Genomic DNA, 26250 nt, shown 5'->3' on the forward strand with positions numbered 1-26250 from the left:
CAGTCACTGTCCATCAGCATAGTAAGATGTAGTAGAATCACTACTTGCCTTCTCTGTGTTGCAAAGCCCTCCACTTTCCCCCAGCCCCCACATTATACATGCTAATCATATACCCCCTTTCTTCTTCCCTGCCCTTATCCCTCCCTACCCTCCCATTCTTCCTAGTCTCTTTCCCTTTGGTAACTGTTAGTCCATTCTTGGGTTCTGTGATTCTGCTGCTGTTTTGTTCCTTCAGTTTTACTTTTGTTCTTATACTCCACAGATGAGTGAAATCATTTGGTATTTGTCTTTCTCTGCTTGGCATATTTCACTGAGCATAATACCCTCTAGCTCCATCCATGTTGTTGCAAATGGTAGGATTTGTTTTCTTCTTATGGGTGAATAATATTCCATTGTGTATATGTACCACATCTTCTTTATCCATTCATCTACTGATGGACACTTAGGTTGCTTCCATTTCTTGGCTATTGTAAATAGTGCTGCGATAAACATAGGGGTGCATCTGTCTTTTTCAAACTGGAGTGCTGCATCCTTAGGGTAAATTCCTAGAAGTGGAATTCCTGGGTCAAATGGTAAGTCTATTTTGAGCATTTTGAGGAACCTCCATATGACTTTCCACAATGGTTGAACTAATTTACATTCCCACCAGCAGTGTAGGAGGGTTCCCCTTTCTCCACAACCTCAGCAACATTTGTTGTTGTTTGTCTTCTGGATGGCAGCCATCCTTACTGGTGTGAGGTGATATCTCATTATTGTTTTAATTTTCATTTCTCTGATAACTAGCAATGTGGAGCATCTTTTCATGTGTCTGTTAGCCATCTGAATTTCTTCTTTGGAGAACTGTCTGGTCAGTTCCTCTGACCATTTTTTAATTGGATTTTTTGCTTTTTGTTTGTTGAGGTGCATGAGCTCTTTATATATTTTGGATGTCAAGCCTTTATCGAATCTGTTATTTATGAATATATTCTCCCATACTGTAGGGTACCTTTTTGTTCTGTTGATGGTGTCCTTTCCTGTACAGAAGCTTTTCAGCTTGATATAGTCCCACTTGTTCATTTTTGCTTTTGTTTTCCTTGCCCAGGGAGATATATTCATGAAGAAGTTGCTAATGTTCACATCCAAGAGATTTTTGCCTATGCTTTTTTCTAAGAGTTTTATGGTTTCATGACTTATATTCAGGTCTTTGATCCATTTTGAATTTACTTTTGTGTATGGGGTTAGACAGTGATCCAGTTTCATTCTCCTACATGTAGCTGTCCAGTTTTGCCAGCACCATCTGTTGAAGAGACTGTCATTTCCCCATTGTATGTCCATGGCTCCTTTATTGAATATTAATTGACCATATATGTTTGGGTTAATGTCTGGAGTCTCTAATCTGTTCCACTGGTCTGTGGCTCTGTTCTTGTGCCAGTACTACATTGTCTTGATTACTATGGCTTTGTAGTAGAGCTTGAAGTTGGGGAGTGAGATCCCCGCCACTTTATTCTTCTTTCTCAGGATTGCTTTGGCTATTCGGGGTCTTTGGTGTTTCCATATGAATTTTTGAACTATTTGTTCCAGATCATTGAAGAATGTTGCTGGTAATTTGATAGGGATTACATCAAATCTGTATATTGCTTTGGGCAGGATGGCCATTTTGACAATATTAACTCTTCCTAGCCAAGACCATGGGATGAGTTCCCATTTGTTAGTGTCCTCTTTAATTTCTCTTAAGAGTGACTTATAGTTTTCAGGGTATAGGTCTTTCACTTCTTTGGTTAGGTTTATTCCTATGTATTTTATTCTTTTTGATGCAATTTTGAATGGAACTGTTTTCCTTATTTCTCTTTCTATTGGCTCATTGTTAGTGTATAGGAAAGCCACAGATTTCTGTGTGTGAATTTTGTATCCTGCAACTTTACTGTATTCCAATATCAGTTCTAGTAGTTTTGGTGTAGAGTCTTTAGGGTTTTTTATGTACAATATCATGTCATCTGCAAATAGTGACAGTTTAACTTCTTCTTTACCAATCTGGATTCCTTATATTTCTTTGTTTTGTCTAATTGCCGTGGCTAGGACCTCCAGTACTATGTTAAATAACAGTGGGGAAAGTGGGCATCCCTGTCTTGTTCCTGATCGTAGAGGAAAAGCTTTCAGCTTCTCGCTGTTAAGTATGATGTTGGCTGTGGGTTTATCGTATATGGCCTTTATTATGTTGAGGTACTTGCCCTCTGTATCCATTTTGCTGAGAGTTTTTATCATGAATGAATGTTGAATTTTGTCTAATGCTTTTTCAGCATCTATGGAGATGATCATGTGATTTTTGTCTTTCTTTTTGTTTATATGGTGGATGATGTTGATGGATTTTCGAATGTTGTACCATCCTTGCATCCCTGGGATGAATTCCACTAGGTCGTGGTGTATGATCCTTTTGATATATTTTTGAATTTGCTTTGCTAATATTTTATTGAGTATTTTTGCATCTACGTTCATCAGGTATATTGGTCTGTAATTTTCTTTTTTGGTGGGGTCTTTGCCTGGATTTGGTATTAGGGTGATGTTGGCTTCATAGAATGAGTTTGGGAGTGTTCCCTCCTCTTCTATTTTTTGAAAAACTTTAAGGAGAATGGGTATTATATCTTCTCTGTATGTCTGATAAAATTCCAAGGTAAATCCATCTGGCCCAGGTGTTTTTTTTCTTGGGTAGTTTTTTGATAACTGCTTCAGTTTCTTTGCTGGTAATTGGTTTTAGATTTTGTGTTTCTTCCTTGGTCAGTTTTGGAAGGTTGTATTTTTCTAGGAGGTTGTCCATTTCTTCTAGGTTTTCCAGCTTCTTAGCATATAGGTTTTCATAGTAGTCTCTAATAATTCTTTGTATTTCTGTTGGGTCCGCGTGATGTTTCCTTTCTCATTTCTGATTCTGTTGATGTGTGTTGATTCTCTTTTTCTCTTAATAAGTCTGGCTAGAGGCTTATCTATTTTGTTTATTTTCTCAAAGAACCAGCTCTTGGTTTCATTGATTTTTTCTATTATTTTATTCTTCTCAATTTTGTTTATTTCTTCTCTGATCTTTATTATGTCCCACCTTCTGCTGACTTTAGGCCTCATTTGTTCTTCTTTTTCCAATTTTGATAATTGTGACATTAGACTAATCATTTGCATTTGTTCTTCCTTCTTTAAATATGCCTGGATTGCTATATACTTTCCTCCTAAGACTGCTTTCGCTGCGTCCCACAGAAGTTGGGGCTTTGTATTGTTGTTGTCATTTATTTCCATATATTGCTGGATCTCCATTTTACTTTGGTCGTTGATCCATTGACTATTTAGAAGCGTGTTGTTAAGCCTCCATGTGTTTGTGAGCCTTTTTGCTTTCTTGGTACAATTTATATCCAATTTTTTACCTTTGTGGTCTGAAAAGTTGGTTGGTAGCATTTCAATCTTTTTGAATTTACTGAGGCTCTTTTTGTGGCCTTGTATGTGGTCTATTCTGGAGAATGTTCCATGTGCACTTGAGAAGAATGTGTATGCTGTTGCTTTTGGGTGTAGAGTTCTATAGATGTCTATTAGGTCCATCTGTTCTAGTGTGTTGTTCAGTGCCTCTGTGTCCTTACTTATTTTCTGTCTGGTGGATCTGTCCTTTGGAGTGAATGGTGTGTTGAAGTCTCCTAAAATGAATGCATTGCAGTCTATTTCCTCCTTAAGTTCTGTTAGTATTTGTTTTACATATGTTGGTGCTCCTGTGTTGGGTGCATATATATTTATAATGGTTATATCCTCTTGTTGGACTGAGCCCTTTATCATTATGTAATGTCCTTTTTTATCTCTTGTTACTTTCTTTGTTTTGAAGTTTATTTTGTCTGATACTAGTACTGCAACACCTGCTTTTTCTCCCTATTGTTTGCATGAAATATCTTTTTCCATCCCTTGACTTTTAGTCTGTGCATGTCTTTGGGTTTGAGGTGAGTCTGTAAGCAGCACATAGATGGGTCTTGTTTTTTTATCCATTCAATGCCTCTGTTTCTTTTGATTGGTGCATTCAGTCCATTTACATTTACCGTGATTATCGATAGGTATGTACTTATTGCCATTTCAGGCTTTAGATTCATAGTTACCAATGGTTCCAGGTTACTTTCCTTACTATCTTAGAGTCTAACTTACTTACAAATGCAATCTAAAAGTTCTTTTCTATTTCTCCTCCTTTTTCTTCCTCCTTCATTCTTTATATATTAGGTATCAAATTCTGTACTTTTTGTCTATCCCTTGATTGACTTTGGGGATAGTCAATTTAATTTTGCATTTGCCTAGCAATCAGCTGCTCCACCCTCCGTACCGTGATTTTACTACCTCTGGTGACAGCTATCCAACCCTAGGAACACTTCCATCTATAGCAGTCCCTCCAAAATAGATTGCAGAGATGGTTTGTGGGAGGTAAACTCTGTCAGCTTTTGCTTATCTAAAAATTGTTTAATCCCTCCTTCAAATTTAAATGATAATCTTGCCGGATAAAGGAATCTTGGTTCTAGGCCCTTCTGCTTTGTGGCATTAAATACATCATGTCACTCCCTTCTGGCCTGTAAGGTATCTGCTGAGAAGTCTGATGTTAGTCTGATGGGCTTTCCTTTGTGTGTGATCTTATTTCTGCCTCTGGCTGCTTTTAACAGTCTATCCTTATCCTTAATCTTTCCCATTTTAATTACTGTGTGTCTTGCTCTTGTCTTCCTTGGGTCCCTTGTGTTGGGGGATCTCCATGGCCTGACAGACTATGTCCTTCCCCAGATTGGGGAAGTTTTCAGTAACTACCTCCTCAAAGACACTTTCTATCCCTTTCTCTCTTCCTTCTTCTTCTGGTATCCCTATAATGCAAATATTTTTCTGCTTGGATTGTTCACACAGTTCTCTCAATATTCTTTCATTTTTAGAGATCCATTTTTCTCTCTGTGCCTCAGCTTCTTTGTATTCCTCTTCTCTAGTTTCTATTGCATTTATTGTCTCCTCCACCGTATCCAACCTGTTTTTAATACCCTCCATGGTATTCTTTAACGATTGGATCTCTGACCTGAATTCATTCCTGAGTTCTTGATGTCTTTCCGTACCTCCATTAGGATATTGATGATTTTTACTTTGAACTCCCTTTCAGGAAGAGTCATGAGGTCCATATCATTTAAATCTTTCTTGGGAGTTGTATTAACAATTTTACTCTGGACAAGGTTCCTTTGGCGTTTCATGTTTGTATGTGGCACCCTCTAGTGTCCAGAAGCTCTATTCTGGAGCTGCTGAGCCCCTGAAGCAATGTCGGGCGTTGCAGGGGAGTGGTACCGGGGGTAGGAAAGAGCTGTTCCCCGCCTCCTGGCTGCTGTGCCTGTCTCCTCTGCCTGAGCCAGTGGGCCCATCACACAGGTATAAGCTTTTGTCCCAGAGCAGCCAGATATGGATCCCTGCTTTCCACAAGCAGCTGGAATCCCAGTCTCCCCAGGATCTCTGCCTGTATTAACTTTCCAACCCAGTAGTCATGCAAGTCTCATGAAAGCACCATGAAATGTAGGTTTGTGCTCCCAGAGCAGATCTCCGGAGCTAGGTATTCAGCAGTCCCAGACCTTCCACTCCCTCCCTGCTCCATTTGTCTTCCTCCCACCGGTGAGCTGGGGTGGGGGAGGGGCTCGGGTCCCGCGGAGCCACAGCTCTGGTACGTTACCCCGTTTGCTGAGGTCTGCTCTTTTCTCCAGGTGTGTGCAGTCTGACGCCGTCCTCTTTCCTGTTGTTCTCTCAGAATTAGTTGCACCAATTAAATTTTCTAATTGTATCCAGTTTTAGGAGGAAGCCTCTGTCTCTCCTCTCACGCCGCCATCTTTTGAATATGTGTTTTTATATGTGTCTATGTACATAAATCCTCTAGTGCTATCTGTCAAGAGTACCCATGGCCACTACTTCCCAATAGCAGTGGATACAACTAGTGTCCAGATCTTGGTCTAAACATAGTTTCCCAAATGAAGGAAGTAAACCTTCTTTGGAGAAATGGGAGATTCCAGAGCTAGGTCAAGGTAAGTATAAGATGATCCTAGAAGATATTATTATTTCAATATTTCCATAATAAGTAAGGAAGGTATCAAAGAACAGTCGAGAAACATCAAAGGATATATAAGCCTAATTGAAGTGCTTTCCTCCAGGCAAATCTTGAACAATCTAAGCCTCAAAATAAATATTGATAAAAATAGATTATAGTCGATTGAAAAAAATAGGAAAAAAATAGGAATCTATGCATTGATACTGACACCAATAGGATAATTGAATAAATTATGAGTTTGATGAGGAACAGTGTATTTACATAATCACAATATACCTAACCAAAAAACTAGTTAATGATGAAAGATAAAAAAAAATTACTGTGGAGAAGACTGGATAACACCCCTTAATCAAATGATTAAAATTAATGTCCCTGTAAGGGTATTTAATGTCCCAGTAAGTTTGCCAAAATTATTTGATAGGATGCAATGAGAACAGAGCTTCACTACTATGATATTCCTGCCAACTACACATATCCTGAATCTATCATGAGACAAACACAACCAACTATATCCTACAAAATAACTGATTTGTAATCTTTGAAATTTTCAAGGTCATGACATTCAAAGAAAGCCCAAGAAAATTTTCCAAATTAAAAAACTAAAGAGGACCACTAAATACAATATATGATCCTGGACTTATCCTTTTATTATAAAGGACATGACTGGGATAATTAACACAACTTGAAAGGGGCTTATGATTAGAGAGCAGTGTAGTGAGGCATCAGTGTTAATTTTCTAATTTTCATGATTATATTTAGATACATGTAGGAAATACTGAAGTATTTGGGGGCAATAGTGCATTACTCTTAAATGGTTTGGGAAACCAGTTATCTTTATTGTCATTTCTGTAAATGTTGAGTTTGATTTAAATAATTACAAACAAAAAGGAAAAGACCCTTGAGTCAGGTAATCCTCCCTCTCCTCGTGACTAGCAGAGTTAAAAGCTCAGTTTACAAAGTTAGTTGGCTTGTCAGTCTGTTTGTGCTAATATCTCTCACTAACATCATATAATTCTGGCGTATGTCATTTTTTATTTGAGTTTTTTTCCCTAATGCTTTTATTTTGTTTTTAACTCTAACAAATGTCTATGAATTTGATAAAGTCTTTTGTATTAAAATGAAATCAACAAGATTCATAAGAATGAAAATAAGTTATGGAGAAGTTTATAAATTTCTGCCTGCATTTAACTGGAGTAAATTGGCATGAAATTCATAAGAAAAAAAGTCTGTAAGGAACACTTACACTCAGGAACTCAAAACAGTTGCATGTTTGTACTTTAAGATGTCTGTGACAAAACAGCAGGATGAAGACTGTATGTCCAAATGGAAATGTTTTAAATCAATTTCATGTCAATCCATGTGACAACTGGGCAATTCAGTAAGTAAATTAAAACAATTCCTGTTTTCAACAATTTCTTGACACTTAGAATAATGAAAAAAAAATATCTTTAACTTCAAGAAACCTGGGCAATTACTATTTAAAACACATGAGTTGTTCTCCTGTGCTACACATGGTTATAAATAGCAGTAAGACTGAGAACAACCCTGGACACTGAATGGACTTTCTAAATATAGCTTTTCCTTTCTCTAAAGGCTTTTAGAAGAATACTGTCTTTTGTGAAAATTTGGCCTTTATAAAGGGCACATGGGCACTAAGGGCAGCGACTCTCAGACCTAGAAAAGATTAGAAATATTTTCTTAGTCTGGAAACCCACACATTGAAGGCATGAAAACCAAAGCCTAATGAAATTAAACTAATGAAATGAAAATAAATTTTTCCCAGCATCAAATGGCAAACAAGTAATTATGATGGCATTTAAACCTGTCTTCTAAATCCATTGAACATGGCATTAATAGATAGCAATAAATGCTTATTTTCCTTCTATACCTTATTCCTCTTGCCTCTTTAAGAGGGACAATAATAGTATCTGCAAACGTCAGCTGTAATTTTTTTTTTAATTTTGCTGTTTTGTAGCTCCATTTTTGAAATGATATTTCTATGTTTAAAATGGATAAATGGCATTTTCCTTCCTCTTGAAACACCTCTGCCTGAATTTATAATATTTTAATGTTGAATTATTATTTAATAACAAGTACAGGAACATATTTTAGTAGGGGAGGTAAGTATTGAGGGCCACAAGGTCGGGGGTAGCGTGGACATACCTTAAAGGGAGGTGGGGGGGAGAGAGGAAAAAGAACAGAAATGTGATTTGATAAAAATAAAAAAAGAATGGCAAGTTAGATAATATTTGCCTATACCTAATACCCTATAGCCTGCCTTAATTTTAATTCCAGCTTAATTTCTATTGTTTGTATTGCCACAGACTGGAGAGTAAGCAAGACAGTAAGATTTTTGTATTCTAACATTTTTATTAATTGCCTAAAGATTCCTAAAAGGCATTTTTTAATGAATAAAAAAAATACTATTTTCCTGCTTGCTTGCACTTTAATAAATTGATAAGTGGCATTTAAACTCAATACTTATGATTAACCCCATCCCTCAATTTTTAAAGTCACTAGAGAATGTGTGTGTGTGCATATGCACATGTTCACATACATACACACATTTGCTATTGAATACACTGCTTTTTCAACCAGCAAGATAAAGTTCTCAATCAAAAAATTATCATCTAGACAAAAATCAGACATGACAGTGGTACCAACCACTTTTAAGTTTAGAAGTCACCCTAGATGACAAGCAGCAGGATGGCAAGTCTGTCTTCACATGAAGCACTTAGATATTAGTAACCAAGCATGGCTGTAATTTCATATCTGAGACCCATTTTATTTAGAGTCCTTTGGTAAGTGCTTGTTCTAAGTGTTTTTATACTCTCTGGTTATGCTATAAAAATACCAAAGGTTGGTGTGGATTAATGAAGTGACATGCAAAAATGTAAGCATAGAAGATATGATAAGCAAGAAGTCTTCTAATTATCACTCAAATTCTTGTTGATATAAACATTATGGGAATTAGATAAAAACATTAATAATTTGTAGTGCTGAAATGAAAATCTTCTAGTTAAGTCAGTACAAAAGAAATTTTTGCCACAAAGTAATGAATTCAAGAATTTTTATTTGTTAAATACTTACTTTGTACTCTGCACTGTCCATGTAACCCTTTTCTGATATTTTGGAGGGCAGACAAGAAAAACAGAAAGTCTCCACCATAAAGTAGTTTATATTGTATTCAGTGAATTATCTCTGAGAGCTTTTAATTTCCCAGTTCATTGTAACTTTTTCATCGGAGGAGTTGTTTTTTTTTACTCCTTAAAACCGATGTTTAGCACTTTAAATAGTTTCTTGAATTCTCCTGATATTGAAATAGTCATAATGATAAATTCCAATACTGATAATAGAGTTGATAGTAGAGGTGCTCAATATTAATTGTAAAGTGATTTTGATAATCTACAAAATGTCAGGAGGTTTTCCAAATAACAGCTTGTCTCCTGAATGAAACTGCATTTGTTATTTTCCTTCTCACCTTATAAAAATTTTCGGCTGAAAATCTCACTTACAGTGAATGTCTGGAGAATCTTTAAAATAACATATAATGATGGTACAGAAGAAAAGTATTAAACATTGTGCTAAAGATTATTCCATAAATACAGAGATTAATCAATAATTCTAACATTGACAAATAAAGAAAAATCATTAATTTGATTAATGACATTTTCAATAAATGGAGATCCTAAATACTATATAGGAAACTAGTATCTGCAATGCAGATATACTGGCTATGATTATACATGTGTTTAAAATATGCTGAAATAGTAACAGCAACTGCTTTTCTTTTTGGATGAAAAGTGACATATTGGAATAGATATTTAGACACTGTGTACAAACTACTTGATTGCAGAAGAGTAGATATTAGCATGTGTGTGAATGTGTGTGTTTTAATTAATGCATTTTCATTCATTCAGAAAGGAAAAGAATGCCAGATTTACTTTAAACCGTGATTTGTTAAAATGCTGTTCTTAGACTTCTGCTGCTATTGCTGTTCCTTTAATCGTCACCAAAGAATGCCATCCTGTCATTCATCCAAATTAGAAATCTAGGAGCAATCTGAGGATTTCATCTTAGTGTCCCCTATTTGCTGCTCCACACTCAGTAAGTCACAAATTCTTGGTCTCCTGTACCAGACAGCTCTCTGATGTGTACCTGCTCTCACTCTCCAGCCTCAGCATCTCTGCCCCAGCCTTCTAATAGAAGTCACTTCTAACCTTCCTCAGTTCTAGGCAACTGCATTTTTGGAAGCTTCATACCACATCTTATCAAATATATTAAAATGTCCCAAATCACACAATGTAATTTATAGGCAACTAACTATATGAGAGCTGAGTAACATTGCAGTTAATGAGTTGTACTAATATTCATGTTGAAAATATTCACTAAACAAGTTTTTAATCTTCATTTTGCAGATCTTTTTTTCATATTTTGGAACCATTTTTACAGGTGCCAAATAATTTTTTAAGTCCTCTCAAACTGGTAGGCCTTAGTGCATGTGCTTTTACTTCACAGGGGTGAACAGCCCTGAGAGTGAGATGTCTGAAGATGAGGACTATCTGGATAAATAGGTCAGATATGTGGGAGTTGGAATGCAAAGTGTCTATAGAACAAATACAGAAATCAAGGCAGAGATGGTAGTGTTAACTAATATTATATGTGCAGATGGTAATATTAAAAAGCCAGGTTCTGTAGGGATGTCAGTTAAATATCACTCTACACAGTAATGTCTCAAAACAGTATGTGCACTATTTACATAGTGAAAAAGGAATATCAATGACAAAACATCAAAAGAAAATGAAGTTTAGTATGCTCCAAAACAAATGTTGTAAAATGACTATTGGTTTTTGTAAGTGGTTAAATAACCTACCAGTTCCACATCATAATATTTCTAAACCTTTGTTATTTCATTTTTAAAACTGAAATAAAGACAATACTTATTTGATGGAGTTGTTGAGAAACTTAAATTATATAATTCACATAAACATCTAAGTGTCATGTGTGGGAAATATTTAATATTTTTGCTGCTGTAAACAATAGCTGTTCTGTTATTCTTATGGTCATTGCTACAAATTAGAACAGACCAGAAAAAACTACTAAGTGTGATTTGACCTTTCATTGTGATTTTGAAGGGGAAAAGTTAACAGCAAGTTATTTGAGAAGAAATGTGTGTGTTCTACCATCCTTTCTAAATATTTATTTGATGTAAAAAATAGCCTTAGTTTAATGAGAAGGCATAGATTTTAAAAGTATATTTCCTCCTTATACTCATACGGAGTCAAAAAAGGAAAGGACAAGACAAAGGATTTAGAAAATGTTTATCTAAGAACAGCATCAGCTCCGGGCTCTTAATGGTTTTGTGATTTCTATGTGAGTAACTCCAGGTGCCCATTCTGACATCAGTACTACCACTGACTGTGCAAGACATGGTCAAGTCAATTAACCACTCTCTGCTTTTGTTTCTTCATCTGTTGTGTGCAAGTAATATTACTTGTCACTTGCCAACCAGCAGTACTTCTTCAGCTAATTGACTGACTCAGCAAGGATGTTGCAAATATTAGCTGAAAGATAAGCCCTTTGAAATACTAAATAAATGATGTCAAAAGTCTTATATAAGAGAACAGAACAAATCATTCCATTCATTAACTTGCTAATTTAGTCATATATATTTTATAGTATATATAACTTAAAAAACTTAAAAAGAGGCAGCCCTGAATAAAGTGAAAATGGGATAGATTACAAGGAATTCTAGAGTACTTTTTGTTGCTGTTATTTTTTTAATCCTCTTATAATTAAAAATATACAGAAGAAAAAGTGTATTCAAGGAGGTGATTATAGTTCACCTTAAACTGATGAAGAGTCCTATGAGACAGGAAAATGAACTGAATAAAAATAAGGAAACATGATTTCTCAGCCTACTTTTACTATTGACAATGATATAACCTTCACAAATTTACCTAATTACAAAAGATCTTGAATAAGATGATTAAAAGCAAATCTGCAAAATACCTTTTGTAGATGTAACAACATACAAAATCTTGTGCCAAGCATTGTAAGGGACTCAAAAAAGCAAAACTCAGATCTCACAGAAAATATAAGGAGAAGAACAACATGAAAATAACTATTTCACCATGCTAAAGTAAATAAACTACAATGGACTTATTCATTATACCTGGAGATGAGGAGGTGATATAGCTTATAAACCAGGCTTGAAAGATGAGAATTTTGTTGTCAGGGCATTCTAGGTTGAGAAAACAGCATAAGAAAAACAATAAGAGCAACAAGATACTCCAAATGTTAGCTATTATTGCACCTTAGTATGCACAGGAGAGAGAGTGTAGCAGAAGAGGCTACTAAGGTAAGTTGGCTTTAAACTCTAGAGGGCCATACAAAAAAACTGAATTATGTTTTGTGGTGCCCAGGAGCCACTGAAGATTTCTGAGTAGTTTATGTTTTATAAAATTAATTCTGGTGATTGTACAAAGGGTTAAGTTGGAGAAGAATCATTTTAGATAAATAAATAGTTAGCCTACAATTGCAATAGTCAAGAAAGAAGTGGTGAAGTTAGTAACCAGAGAAAGAATGGAAATAAAGAATAAGAATACTAAAGAGATGTTGAATAGATAGAATTAAAATAATGAGATATGAAAAATGATTGGATGTAAAGAATTAGTGAAATGGAGTAATTGAAGACAATTTTAAGATTTCTATCATAGGTGCCTGAGAAAATAGTGGTAATATACACTAAAATAACGAGAATGAATAGTTGTGGGGATATAAGTGGTGATGCAGCAAAGAGATTCCTGCAACTTACTGAATTTGAACTTACTAAATTTGAGTTTTTAAGGGCAACCATGGTGGAATATTTAGTAGGCAGTAAAAACTCTCAAGCTACACTTCAGAAAAATATTAGTCCCCCAAATTATAAATTTGATAGACATCTATATACAGGTGGCAGTTAAAACTATTAGATGAAAGTAAATGGAATTATTAAACAGAACATAAAAAACAAAAAAGAAAATAAATATTATTGAATATGTTTCCTTCACTTGGAGGAAAGAACAAGAAAAAAAAACAAGAAGATTATGGGGGAACCAAGAGTACAGTCACTGTGGTAGCCAAGGAAGAAAAAATATTCGAGAAGAGATGAACAGCAATGTAAAACAGGATACACTAAATTTGATACAGATGATTACTGTGAAAAGTCCATTCAATTTTGTGACTAATCTGTAATGTTTTTTCTTTAACAAAACAATTCTAGTAAATTGATGGATATGTAAACCAAGTTGCAAAGGAAATAAAAATAAAACGAGGTAAAGGAAACAGTAAAAATTAGTATCTACCTCTTTTCTTGTAAATTTGGGAGTAAATGAAAGTAAAACAGATGTCTCAAAGACTATACAAAGTTAGAAGATGAAATGTATTTTATAACAAGTAAACTGTAAGCAATTTTATAGGCACTGGAGAAATAGGGAAGAAAAGAGACTCCAGAAGCACAAGGCAGAATTGAAGAAACAATGATGGGAAAGAAGATAGAATCAAGAGCACCAGTCTAGGATTCCTGTTGGGCAAAAGTACTCTTGTATAAAGAGAATGGATACTTTGATGTGAGGATAAGAAGAAAGGGGAACTGAGGAAATTTATGTACGATGACCTTGATCTTCTCCATGAAGTTATTACAGAAGATTTTCTGTGGAGAGTAAGAAAATGAATTGTAAGTAAGACATTGTTAAAAGATAAAAAAAAATAAAGAAATTTCTATTGTTAGGGATGGTGAACAGAGATCGGCAAGAAATGAGCAAAGGTACTTAGGAGTAGCTTTGAGGTCATTTGTGCCTAATAAGACAGTGAGAATATTTCCTAAAGAAGAGAGCCTGTACTTCTCACTTTATAACATTTTTTAATTTAGATTACTCATTACAAAGCTTTGATTTGTTAAGCATTGTGGAAAGAAAATAAAAGGATTTGAATCTGGGCTAAAGAAAGTTTTAGAGAAGAAATTAATTAATGATACAATTGATTAGGTTATGAATTTATTAAAAATATGAAAATATGCCCATTAAAAAAAAGCTACTAGATTGCTTTTAAGCTTCAATTAGATAAATAAGTAGTATCCGTAGGCTGAAAATGAAAAGAGAAAAAGATGGATAGTACTTAGCATAGAAATAGAGCAGCTGATATTCCCAGAGTATTTTAGGAATCAAAAGTTGGTTTTGTTAAGTTCTTTACAAAAGTGTCATTTCTATAATTTTTAGTGTCTATTGCATACCTTCCTATTACCATTTAGATCAGTGGTTCTCAAAAATTGGCTCCTGGGCTCCTGCATGTCCTCAAAACTTTCAGTCAGTCCCTGAGATACTTTCAGTAAGTTCACATTCAAAATAGTTTTTGTAATAATACTGACGTTATATGCCTTTTTCACTTGGATGACATTTGCACTGGTGCAAAACCATGGTGGGAAAACCTTCTGCCACTTCATATGATGCTAATAACATCAGTGGCACCAGACTGTGCTAGTAACCTTGGTATTCTTCACTACCACATACTCAGCATTTTAAAAATGCAAGACTTACCTAAGAATGTATTTGCTGAAGCATGAGAAAAATATTTAATTCTGTCAAATCTATGTCCTTGAGTACAGGTCTCTTTAATATTCTCTGCGGTGAAATGGGGAGTCACACGAAGCACTCTCCAAATGCTGAACTGCATGATTGTCTCAAGTAAAGGATCTGAGGGACTAATTGGGTTGAGAGAACTAGCCGTTTTTTCTCTAAATTACCATTTTTACTTGAAAGAACAACTGACAGGCAGACTGGTTTTTCAAACTTGGATATTTGGCAGAGATTTCCTTGCAAATGAACAAAGTGAGCTTGTCACTTCAAAGGAAGCAAACTCCAACTATATCTGTTGCCAATGACAAAATCTGAGCTTTCAAACAAAAATTACAATTTTGGAAAATTTATTTTCTGACCCTATGAACTTGTCAGTTTCCCAGTTCTTAAAGACTTCTGATGAGCTAGGTAGCATTACTAACAAATGTGATACTGTATAATGAAGTATGGTACAGTTTGGAAATCTTGATCACCCAGTTGAACCAGTATTTTCCAGATGACAAATGCATGATTTAAAAAATACATATATGCATCTCAAACTATTCAAATTCAGTTAGACAATATCCATCATATCATTGATAAGTTTTCACAAATGCCTAGGGTGCCTAACTGGTTTTCTTGGTTTCACTGGAGATGGCTGGTAATTGATGGCTGCTTTGGTTACATAGCTGTATTCCTACTATGTTAATGTGTGTGTGCAATTTAATTAGTAGTTTAAAACCTATACATGCTTATGTTACTCTACAAGAAGATATATCAATCTTCCCATGTTTTCTTCCGTCTGCTACTTATATAGCTTTTCTTCTTCCTTCCTAATTACAACCCTTAAGTAGAATTCCTGCCTCATAACGAAATTACTGAGTATCATAATTCTTCCAAGTGGTAAAGATACCTCAAGACAAATGCTGGGCATAAAAGCCACAGGGCATAAATCTGCAAAGAAGTAAAAAGCTAACCTTTTCAAACAATATTGCTTCTCTCTCACTTACCAACTTTACATTTCCCTGTATGGCCCCGGAAGATGACTGGTTAGCCAGAGACGGGTAAGATTCCTCAAGGGAGGAACAACCTAAGACAGGCACAGTCACAGGGGGGCCATCAGGTGAGAAATTGGGGATCAACAGAGGTGAGGCTTACAACCCCACCCCCCCTGTTTTGAGAGAAATCTTCTTCATCCGTGGATGTTTTGTTGCCCTTGTCTAGCTTGGATTAATACTTAGTCTATAGGCACACACCTGATCATCTACATTTGCCCTCTTACAGCACTAAACTATGTTTTCTACCTTTATCTTGCATCTACCTACCACTTTAGCATTTTTTAAAAATAATAATAATAATAACAATAACAATAATAATAAGGGAGAAATGTGGGATTCACATATAAATCAAGTATAAAAATCAAATGAATATTCATATTTGACCTGATTGTTTATAGTTCATAATGTGTGATCAAAACTGAAAGTTTCTGTGATATGACTGCCCTTGCACTGTTCACCATGTAAGAACTTATTCACTATGTAAGAACTTGTTCACCATGTAAGAACTTGTTCGTTATGCTTCGGAAGATTGAGAATTAGGCTTGGGGTTGATTAATGATTGTGCATTGAGTCCCCTATACAGAATTTTATTGTTGTTAACAACCATTCAATCAATAAATATGAGGGATGCCCTCTCAAAAAAAAAAAGAAAAAACAAACAAACAAAAAGACAATAGATAAGAAATGTTGGTGAGGATGTGGAGAAGAGGGAACCCTCATACACTTCTGGTGGGAATGTAAATTGGTATCACCACTATTGAAAATGGTATGAGTGTTCCTCAAAAAATTAAAAATAGAACTACCATCCCCCCCCAAAAAAAATACATATATGCATGTGCAAAATATCCATTTGAGGTACGAAGTAGACAATATATTTTAGTAAAAAAGAGTATGGAAAGCATATTAATATGGTTTTAGATTACATATTGCAAAAATATTTAAAAATCCATAATTATCTGAAAAGGCTATTAAAATTCTCCTCACTTTCCCAACTAAAAAAAATCTGTGTGAGGCCAGATTTTCTTCATACACTTCAACTACAACAACATATTGAGACAGATTGAATGCAGAAGCAGATTGGAGAAACCAGATGTCTTTATTAAGCCAGACACTTGCAAAATTTAGCCAGAGAACTGCAAAATGTAAAACAATGCCATTCTTGTCACTTTTGTTTTTGCTTTAGAAAATATATTTCATTTCATTAAAAACATATTATTTATGGAACTACATTATGGGTTTATCTATATTTTAAATGAATTGATAAATACTTAAGTTTTTTTCAGTTTTAGTTTCTCATATGGTAAATATTGGCAGATATAACCACATAAGCAAAAGCTTATGGGAGTTCTCAATAATTTTTGAGAATGTAATGGATATCTGAGACCTGAACATTTCAGAAATACTAATGTAGATCAAAACCTAAGCATGCAGTAAACTACTCAAGGGCGTTAAACACACTTCACATGATTTCATAAGGTAACAACTGAGAAGTTGTATAATTGCACTTATAAAAATGGGGTGAAGCATTTTCCTTCTCTTTTAACTCAAAAGAAATCATACCACTCATATTAGAGAGAATATTTTAGGGCCTAGTGATGGCATTCTCTCCATTCTTTCTTCCAAGTCTGTGAGTCTCATTTCATGTGTCCCCATTTACAGGAGTAAAATTAGCATGCTATCCAGTCACCATTTGGCTCATGACTCAATGTCACTATAAAAATCACTTTAGCAGTCTCATAGGCCCATGCTTCAATTTGTTTAATATAGGAGACGTAAGTACACGTTTTTCTTAGACTCTTGCAATATATCTAAATCTGTAAATTCTACTAGGGTAAAAATCTTCTGGTTTATTTTCTCAAATAATTTGTGTATATAATATTTTAGAAAGTAAAGAGCATAAACAAGGAAAAGACCAACATGAATCATCAATCTCAGTTTAGAAATCCATTATACAAATGAAGAATTTTTAGAATAGCAATATACTGCTGCTTTTGTTAAGACTGAGAAAGAGGCTTTTTTAAGAAGGGGAAATGAAAGAGCAAGCTTATAACTTAGTCATGAATTTTCACTGGATTTTTTATATCAATAGAGATTTATGTTTTAAAATGTAACTACAAATGGCATAGTACTTAGATAATAAAATGCATTTTTGTCTTGTCTAATCAGACTTTGAATATTTGTATAATTGCTCTTTTGAATAACTGGATGCAAAGAAAAACCACCCTTATATCTAGTTTATATCTAATACTACAATTTTGTCATGTCTAGAAAATTCTGATTATAGCAACATAAACAGGGAACTAGTGAAGAATAAAGCCCACTTCTGGTAAATTTTCCAGGTTTTATTCTAATTAGTTTATATTTATAAGGCCAGAATGTGTGCTAATTTCTACTCTATTAAACCTCTACCAGCAGCTGATATTTATTAGACTTTTTTAAAGCTTTTTTTTTCACTTTTAGTGAATATCAGACATAATAATTTGACAACAGTTTCCCCAGAATTTCTAAGCAAAACTACAAGTCACCACCACACAGTGGTATATTTGGTGTAAAAGATACGTCTCATCTCTGATAGTCACATTCCTAAATTGAAGAGCTGTTTCTAAGTGTTTAACTGGAAGAAAAATAATATAGCTGCCATGCATGTAAAAATAACTATTTTTGAGCACCTAATGGGAATTCACTAAAAGAACAATAATCTTGGAGAGAAAAAAATAAAGTTCTCAGCATCTATATATTTTAAAAATATAATTGCATCCTTCATATATTTAGGTTTGTGCTATTGTCAGATATTGTTCTTTTTACTGAAAAATAAGTCTATTGTGTGGGAAGGAAAATGTAATAAAATGAAATACTACTTTTATAGTAACTATTATTATAATAACAATTTTAATGGCTACCATAATTGAATTCTCAGTATACTTAGTTTCTGTGTTACTTTAAAGGTTTAAGATTGGGTGCACATAAACCTAGCAAATATATTTCATAAATGCTTGGGGAGGAGAAGTTTACAGGAATAAGCTCTTCTCACAATCATCACTATTGTCTTTTACTCAGTCCAGTTGAAAGCTACATATACACATTTTAAAGGTGAACATGATATACATTTACATCTTTCATAACCCTGTTTCTTCTTCCATGTGCTTGTTATTCAGTAGTACATTAAGTGAAAATTCAAATTAAGTTGTTGGCTCCGCTTTTATAAGTAGAATTACCACCAGGATCTTTTAAAAATTCCCAGATATATAGGTCATAACATAATACATCTTCTTTTAATTCATATCTTCTCATGGACAATATCATCACTATTTTCTGTCTCATTCTTGGTATTTCATATCTCCTTAAAACTATTATTAGTAAAGTGAATTATATGTAAACCCTGGCAAGAACACATATTATGAGAGTCTACATAGAAAAATGATAGTGACAAAAAACCAAGGATCTTTATTGCAAAACACAATGCTCTTTATGCAAAAGCCATAGACATGGTTTAAGTCATAGTTCTGTGTATTGTTTAGCAGTCACTTAAAATTTTTGAGACTTATTTTCTTCATCTGTAAATAGGATATTTTTCCTACTTCATAGCATTGTTATCAGATGAAAGATAATAGCAGTTGTGTTCTTTAAAAGCCTATGTTTTAAAAAGCCATTGAGAAAGTGAGTGAAGGACAATAACAATGATTGTGAGATGAGCTTATTCGTGTAACTCCACTTCCCCCTAAATTTCTCTGAGATACATTTGCTAGGTTTATGTTCATGTCCATTTCTAAATCTTTAAAGTAATATAGAGACTAAATACTGGGGGTTGATTAGGTAATGAAAATATCTTTATTAGTAATAGCACTGAATTACTCCAAAGTAAAAACCGTTAGTCACAGACAGACATGGTAAAACAAAGAGAGTGGTCTGGGACTTTGCAGACTTTTGTTACTAACACGTAATTAACTATGTGTAAATGAACAGGTCACTTGAACTGTCTGGTCCTCAGATTCTTCACCTGTAAAAACTTCTGGAGTTTTAGAATTTGGTAATTTAGTGTAACTAGAGAATAGGAAAGCTCTCTCTGGCTACTAATGAAAGATGGTTAATATGTATCTTATTGTTCAGTTCTATTCAACATATTTTTATTTAGCATTGACTGTGTACAAAGGACTCTGCTAAGAATTGTATATAATTAAAACAGTAACAAAATGCAGTTCCTGTCTGTCAGAGCTAGTGATCTGTCTGGAGGAGAGGTAACCATAATGCTCATTAGAATTTAAGTGCACTGTACAAGGACAAGTGCGAGGGCTACCTAAGAGACAGGAAAAAGAAGACTCAAGAAAAGGTGGCATTTGGCTGAATTTTGAGGGGTAAATCCATTTCGACAAGCAAGTTTGTTACAAGAAGGTATTCCAGGTGGAATAACAGACTTAAGCAAATATACCAGCAGAGAGGCTTTGGAAAAATATTGAGCAATATTTTGCAACATACCAAGTATCAGAGTGAGAAGTTGAAGTTGAAGCAGCCAAAGTGGGTTCTTTACAGATTCTGGAAAAACTCAGCAGTAATTCTGGTAAGAGCTTTTCCTGTTTTACAGGGAATAAATATGAGTGACATCAAATAAAAATCAACATGACCTGGCAAGTGATTAGACATGGACATCAGGCGAGAGAAATTAGTAAAAATATGCTCCAACATAGCATATTTATGAGGCCAGTTTTCTTTATTAACGTGTTTTGTGGTGGTCTTATTTTGTGTTATTGAATTTGAAATGTTTGTACAGAACCAAGTAGAAATAGCTATTCAGCAGGCAGTTGTTCTTCAGCGGTTAGAAGCCATGGAAAGATGAGTTATTCATGTCAGAAAGTAAAGAATGTCAAGGACTGATCCTAAATTCCAACAAAATGTGCTCTTATTTCAGCAAATGACCCTAGGAAGAGAAATCTTGAAGCATACTAAGGTCAAATAGGAGGCAGCCTGGATAGTAAGGTGTCATGGAGCTAAGAAAGTGACAGCTAGCTTTTTTATCAGCACCTGACCACCATGTGCTAAGTAAGCATTACGGTAGGTTCTTTAGATACATAATCCAAATAAATTCTTATAGCCATCTTGAGAACTAAGTATAGTTATCATAATTTATATATGTAGATGAAGAACCTAGTAGAGAGATTAGACATAGCACAATGAGGAAATGGAAAAGTTAGATTCAGATACAGATAGGTCTATGTCCTATAGTAACCTTGCCTCTATAACTTGCTAGATGTGCTAGGGGAGACTTTCACGGAGAGTGTAACTGGGAGTGCTATGTACTGTAGGTAGCTCAAACAGGGCGGACACTCACAAAAAACTTTAATATTAAGCAGTGAATATTAATACAGATCATTTCAGTGATCTATAAGAAAGTCGTCTTCATAAAATATACTACATAAAAGCCAATGGAATACAAAAACTCTAAAGGTCTGTTCAAAGAAAGTGAGAAAATAAAAGTAGCTGGACCTTTCTGAGTTTGATGAAGGAAAGAAATGGTAGTGCAAAGATGCATAAAAGTTGAGGAAAGCCTATTTCGTTGAATCGCCTGTTCATTTTCTTTATTAACAGAAGACTTGAACATGCAGATAAACTTGAAAAATCTGGAGGAGAAAGGAGATTCAAATAATTGAGGGAAAAAATATAATGATGGAGCAAAGTTCTACACAAAGTGATAGGAAATAGAATCAATAGCATTCTTTGAAAAGAAAAAGGTTAATTCATCTAGAAAAGAAAGAATAGTGATTTACAGAGAAATGTGTTAGAGAGGAAGAAATTTAAGAGACCTTTTCCTTTATCTTCTCAGAGAAGGAAGATGCAAAGTCATCTCGTAAGGCAGGTGGTTATCCAATTGTGTGAACTGGGAAATGTTTGGAATCCTTCCCACAGAGAAAAACATAAGCAAGAGTCAACTAGAGGTGAACAAAAGAATTTCCAAACAACTCATCATATACTAATAATAGAGTAAAAATTTTCTAGTTGAGCCAATTGGCACAATTTTGTGACTTTTTCTGGTAACTCTCAACCACCCAGTAGTAAGATCAGAAAAAATGCACCATGCTATTTTCCCAGGTGAGACTTAGGAAAGTTGAGGTGACAACATATCATGGGAACTTCTTGATGATAAGAAGAAGCTATAGGAAGTGATGGTCAATTGATCCAGACTGGACCTAGAGGACATTAAAATAAAAATGGTTAAAGGAATTAAAGATACAACCAGTGTGAAGAACAGATTTATTAAGAGTAAGGGAAAAAGAAAAAGAATAGGTGGTTACAGCCACAGAAGGGGATTTTGAAATTTAAGAGTTTAAAATGAGATAGTTTTGACTGATGATTGTTTTTACACCTTCACTTGAAGTGCCATTAATGTTCAGGTCATCCAGCTGTCTCACTTATTATAAAGTGAAAGACCAGGTAGTCAAATGTTTTCCAAAAGTTACTCCATGATCCAGTGCCAGAGACAGGACTAAACCCAGAATCTTCTGAGGGGCATTTTGGAATTTTAAATAAAATGATAGTCATTAAATCCTATAACCTTAAAAAAGAATGGTAGATATAGTCAAGTGAATAGAAACCAATCTTATCCATTATATAGCCACAGTAAAACATACAGTATACATATATTTCCTATTTCAAAACTTGTATTATGGTATTCCTCTTTCCTGTTTCGGCTTCCTCTCAAAGAATAGATAATATAAAAGTTTTCTCCAGGTTGAATTAACAGCTCTCTCTTCAACATGCATTGGGAAAAGAACTAAGCCTAAAGAATGTGCTACTGGCTGCCATCCTAAAGTGCACTGTAAATGGCATCAAGTTATTTCAGTGCTAGTGTTCACACCCATGGTGATATATTGGTTCCACCATTTTAGCTTTCTTAATATTTCTTATGGTTATAAAAAACTAGTTTCTCTTGATTATTGGAATGAGTTTTTAAACTACAGTAAAATGTAATTGAAATGTTTAGAAATAGAAGGGAAGTTGTATTTTAAAGTTCCGTTTAAGCAAATTAACCAAGCAGAAATTTGTTACTCATATCTTAGCATTCATCCCTCTCTTGACCTTCAGGGAAGGATGTAAATTTAAACACAGAATGTAAGATTTGCATTTCGTGATCTTCTGTTAATACACATAACTCATATTTTACCTTGAAAATATTTTTCTTCATTAAGTTCTTAATTAAGTATGTGTATCACCAAGTTTGTTTAGGAAAACTCACTTTCATTGACTCTTTTGTAACTTTAAAAATTTTATTTTGAAGATTCAATCAAGAAAGACTTAATCCTTTCAAGTGATGACTTACTAAGAGGGCCACAAGGGAGTTGTCCTCCTGGATTGGCAGCAGCATTTGATTGCTGACATTGCTTAGAATACTGGTGCATCGTGATATTAAAAAGAAAATCTGGGTGTTGGTCGATTTTGTTATTGTTCTTAGACTCTGCAGACAATGCACTTGCTTACTGCTTACCTCTAAGAGGAACCACTTCTACCCTACCCCCACCTTGATTTGCTACTAATGTCAAGTTGAAGATTGACTAAAATGGTGTTACAGAAAGACAAACTACGATCTAAAGCAGTGTCTGAAGACTGTGGTATGGAGGCCAAACCTGGCTTATGACTATTTTGTGAATACAATTTTTTTATTACCTTTGCTTAACTTTGACTACTTTTGCACTACAACCAGTGTTGAGAAGTTGGGATAGAGACCTTATGGCCCTCAAAGCCTAAAATATTTACTATCAGGCCTTTTACAGAAGAAGTTATCTGACCTTGGATCAAGAATCAAAGCATAACTTACTTTGTTGACATGTAAGCAAAACAATTACTTCACATTCATATTGTGGAGCAGTAATTTAACAGTTGTCTTTGTTAAATGTTTACCATTGACCAATATTTTATTTACCTACAAATTTTCCTCTCTTTGTAGTCCCTGCTATGTGGATATTTGTTAGCAATGACTGATGTGGAAACTACATATGCAGATTTTATTGCTTCAGGAAGAACAGGTAGAAGAAATGCAATACATGATATCCTGGTTTCCTCTGCAAGCGGCAATAGCAATGAATTAGCCTTGAAATTAGCAGGTCTTGATATCAACAAGACAGGTGAGTTGTTTGATACACATCTTTCTATGAACCCAGATTGATTTGCAGGATTTCATTAAATAGGAGGCAGGCATGAAAACCACCTTTGAAAACCTAATAGAGTTGTAAACAGTCTAAAGCAAGATTTAAAAAATCAGAGGCTATATTAATCATTCCCACTTGTTTTCAATGACTTCTCTTCACAGGGTTTTTCCATTCAAATATAGAGGACTTAATCTGATTTTACTAATACAATCAATTTTAAAACACATGGGTTTTTAAAATCCTAATCCCTATAATACAAAGTTCTAGAATTTCTTATGTAGACATAAATAAGTCTTAGATAAAGAATTTTTGTCTTTCTGTCATGATAAAATGGGTTTGTGAAAAGTTTGTCTTATTATTGAGCCTCAAACTTACCAAGGAGTCTAACTTTACCCATGAAAAAGTAAAACAAGTTTGATGTCACAGTACTTCTGAGTATGTGAATGAAGCCTGATAGTTATTACATCTGTAGCTTTTGCAAATACCAAAGCTGAGTGTATTTCCCTTGAGAAAACTACAAAAAAATAACCTTTCAAAGTAAAAAGGAGTTCATGATTTAAGAACTAAAGTGTTGTGTATATGAAAAAAGCACTTAGTTTCTGAGTCATGGTAATCACTCAGTACTTTTTTGCTATTAGAATTTTTTTGGCAAAGCCTTCCAGTTACTGGAAAACAGAGTCAGAGTCTATGTTAATGACACAGCTTAACAACATTACCTTAAAATACCAAGGGACAGTTCTTCTTCAATGGCTGTAGGTCAGCAGGTCAGTTGGTCTTTTCAAATTCAGATTGAAAATAAAACTTTAACATCACCACCTTGGAATATATAGACCTATATATATTTTAGGTTGTGTTGTTTCTTCATTATTACCACCAGGAGTTACTTCTCAAAGCAGCTCTGAGAAAGGCTATATAGGGAATTATCCAATTTGATGGCATGAGGTAAGTAATTTTTTTTTTCAGCAATTGAGAATTTGCTAATTTCTTTCATAAGATTTACATTTTGTTATATTAATATCTATTTTAAATAATCTGCATTAATTCTAATGACTCAATAGTAGGTCATTTTTATTCATAGTAGAGTTTAATTTTTTCTTTCTTCACTGAAATTGAGACTCAGCCCTAAGACTTATACAAGAGAATACATTAAATTATTATGTAATAATTTATAAGACAGTAGTTTATATTAATACAATAGAGTAATTTTATATTAATTATATTATTATTAAATGTCTTTTTTTAAAGGTTTCTACATATTAATTGTAGTTTTCCTAGGCCTTAAAATTTTTCTGTTTTGAAATCATAAAGCCCTAAACTAAGCAAAATATAAACAGCACTGGCTGTGTTATTTTAAGTATAAAGAACTAAAAATAATAATAATTACAATACTGACAAATGTAAAATGACTAATGAAACATCACCAGCTGAGAATCATGAGGGGCTTTTTATAATTCCTGAGTGTTTCAGCTTCTTTTTAGTTTATAATCAACAATATTTCTGTCCCCTGGTTAAATTGATTTGTTAGTGAGTATCTATTTAGCCAGGGCTTTGTGTTTGTAGCATTATGCTAAACCCTGAGAAGTGCCCCCATACACTTAGAAAGTTCCAAGTCACATGTGAGTCAACTTCCTCATCTTGTATGTATGCAGTCGTGTTCATCCTTGAATATTCTACTGTTTTGCATCTACCTCAATTTGACTTCATTCCTTTGGTTACCAAGAACTTCTGTTTATCAAATTCTTACTGCGTGCTAATCTACACATCTCAGATTCAGGCCATCTGCACATTTTGGGAGCCTGTTCCTTGCTCAGATAATAAAAGTAGTTTATGAAAATGATACATAATGTCTGGTGTTACCTTTGGAACCCCTTTAGAACAAACTTTTGATTATGTAGAACTTTTAATTTCCTTAAAGTATAATATACAGTGAGATGTTTTATGTGTACTTTTTAAGAGTAAAGGAGAAATTATCTTTCAACATTTCCATCTGAAGAATGGATCAGCTCGCTTACACTCTATCCATTTGAATTACTGTTACAAACTCTTAGCAAACATTGATATAATTTACGTTGTTGCAATACCCTAAAATATTTTGTCCACTGGTTGCTTAGCAATGTACTAACACATGCAAATAGATGAATCTGAGTCAAGGTTTGCTTGCCGCTTGCGCTAAGTAAAGTGACCTAATATGAAGAGACAGCATTGTTTAATTTCACTGTTTGCTCTATCACTAGCTGAGATTGCTGCTGAAGGTCCAGTTATGACAATGGTTTTATTGGAGCTGTGCATGTGTTTTCTAAGGGCAAACCAGAGGCCATCATAACTATATGACAAGGGACTAACCAGCTGACATAATGTCCTTTCCTCTTCCACTGTTGCTTTTAATTTTAAGTAATTAAACCTCTGAGAAACTAAGTGGGCTA

General features: G+C 34.3%; 1 protein-coding gene across 2 annotated transcripts in view; it reads left to right on the forward strand.

Annotated features, from left to right (window-relative positions):
• The window catches only part of PKIA (cAMP-dependent protein kinase inhibitor alpha), a 90107-nt gene that overhangs the window by 62833 nt on the left and 1024 nt on the right, over window positions 1-26250 (forward strand). Inside the window, exons 1-2 of one of the 2 annotated variants that reach the window (XM_017663320.3) lie at window positions 17380-17464; window positions 23626-23803. In XM_017663320.3, coding sequence (XP_017518809.3) covers window positions 17390-17464; window positions 23626-23803 — 253 coding nt within the window. In that variant the 5' untranslated portion in view covers window positions 17380-17389. Of the gene's footprint in view, window positions 1-17379; window positions 17465-23625; window positions 23804-26250 lie in introns of those variants that run through there. The other variant, XM_036998259.2, reaches the window with a different exon arrangement.

This window comes from Manis javanica, chromosome 2 (genome assembly GCF_040802235.1).
Source record: "Manis javanica isolate MJ-LG chromosome 2, MJ_LKY, whole genome shotgun sequence".
In the NCBI taxonomy this organism is placed as follows: Eukaryota; Metazoa; Chordata; class Mammalia; order Pholidota; family Manidae; genus Manis; species Manis javanica.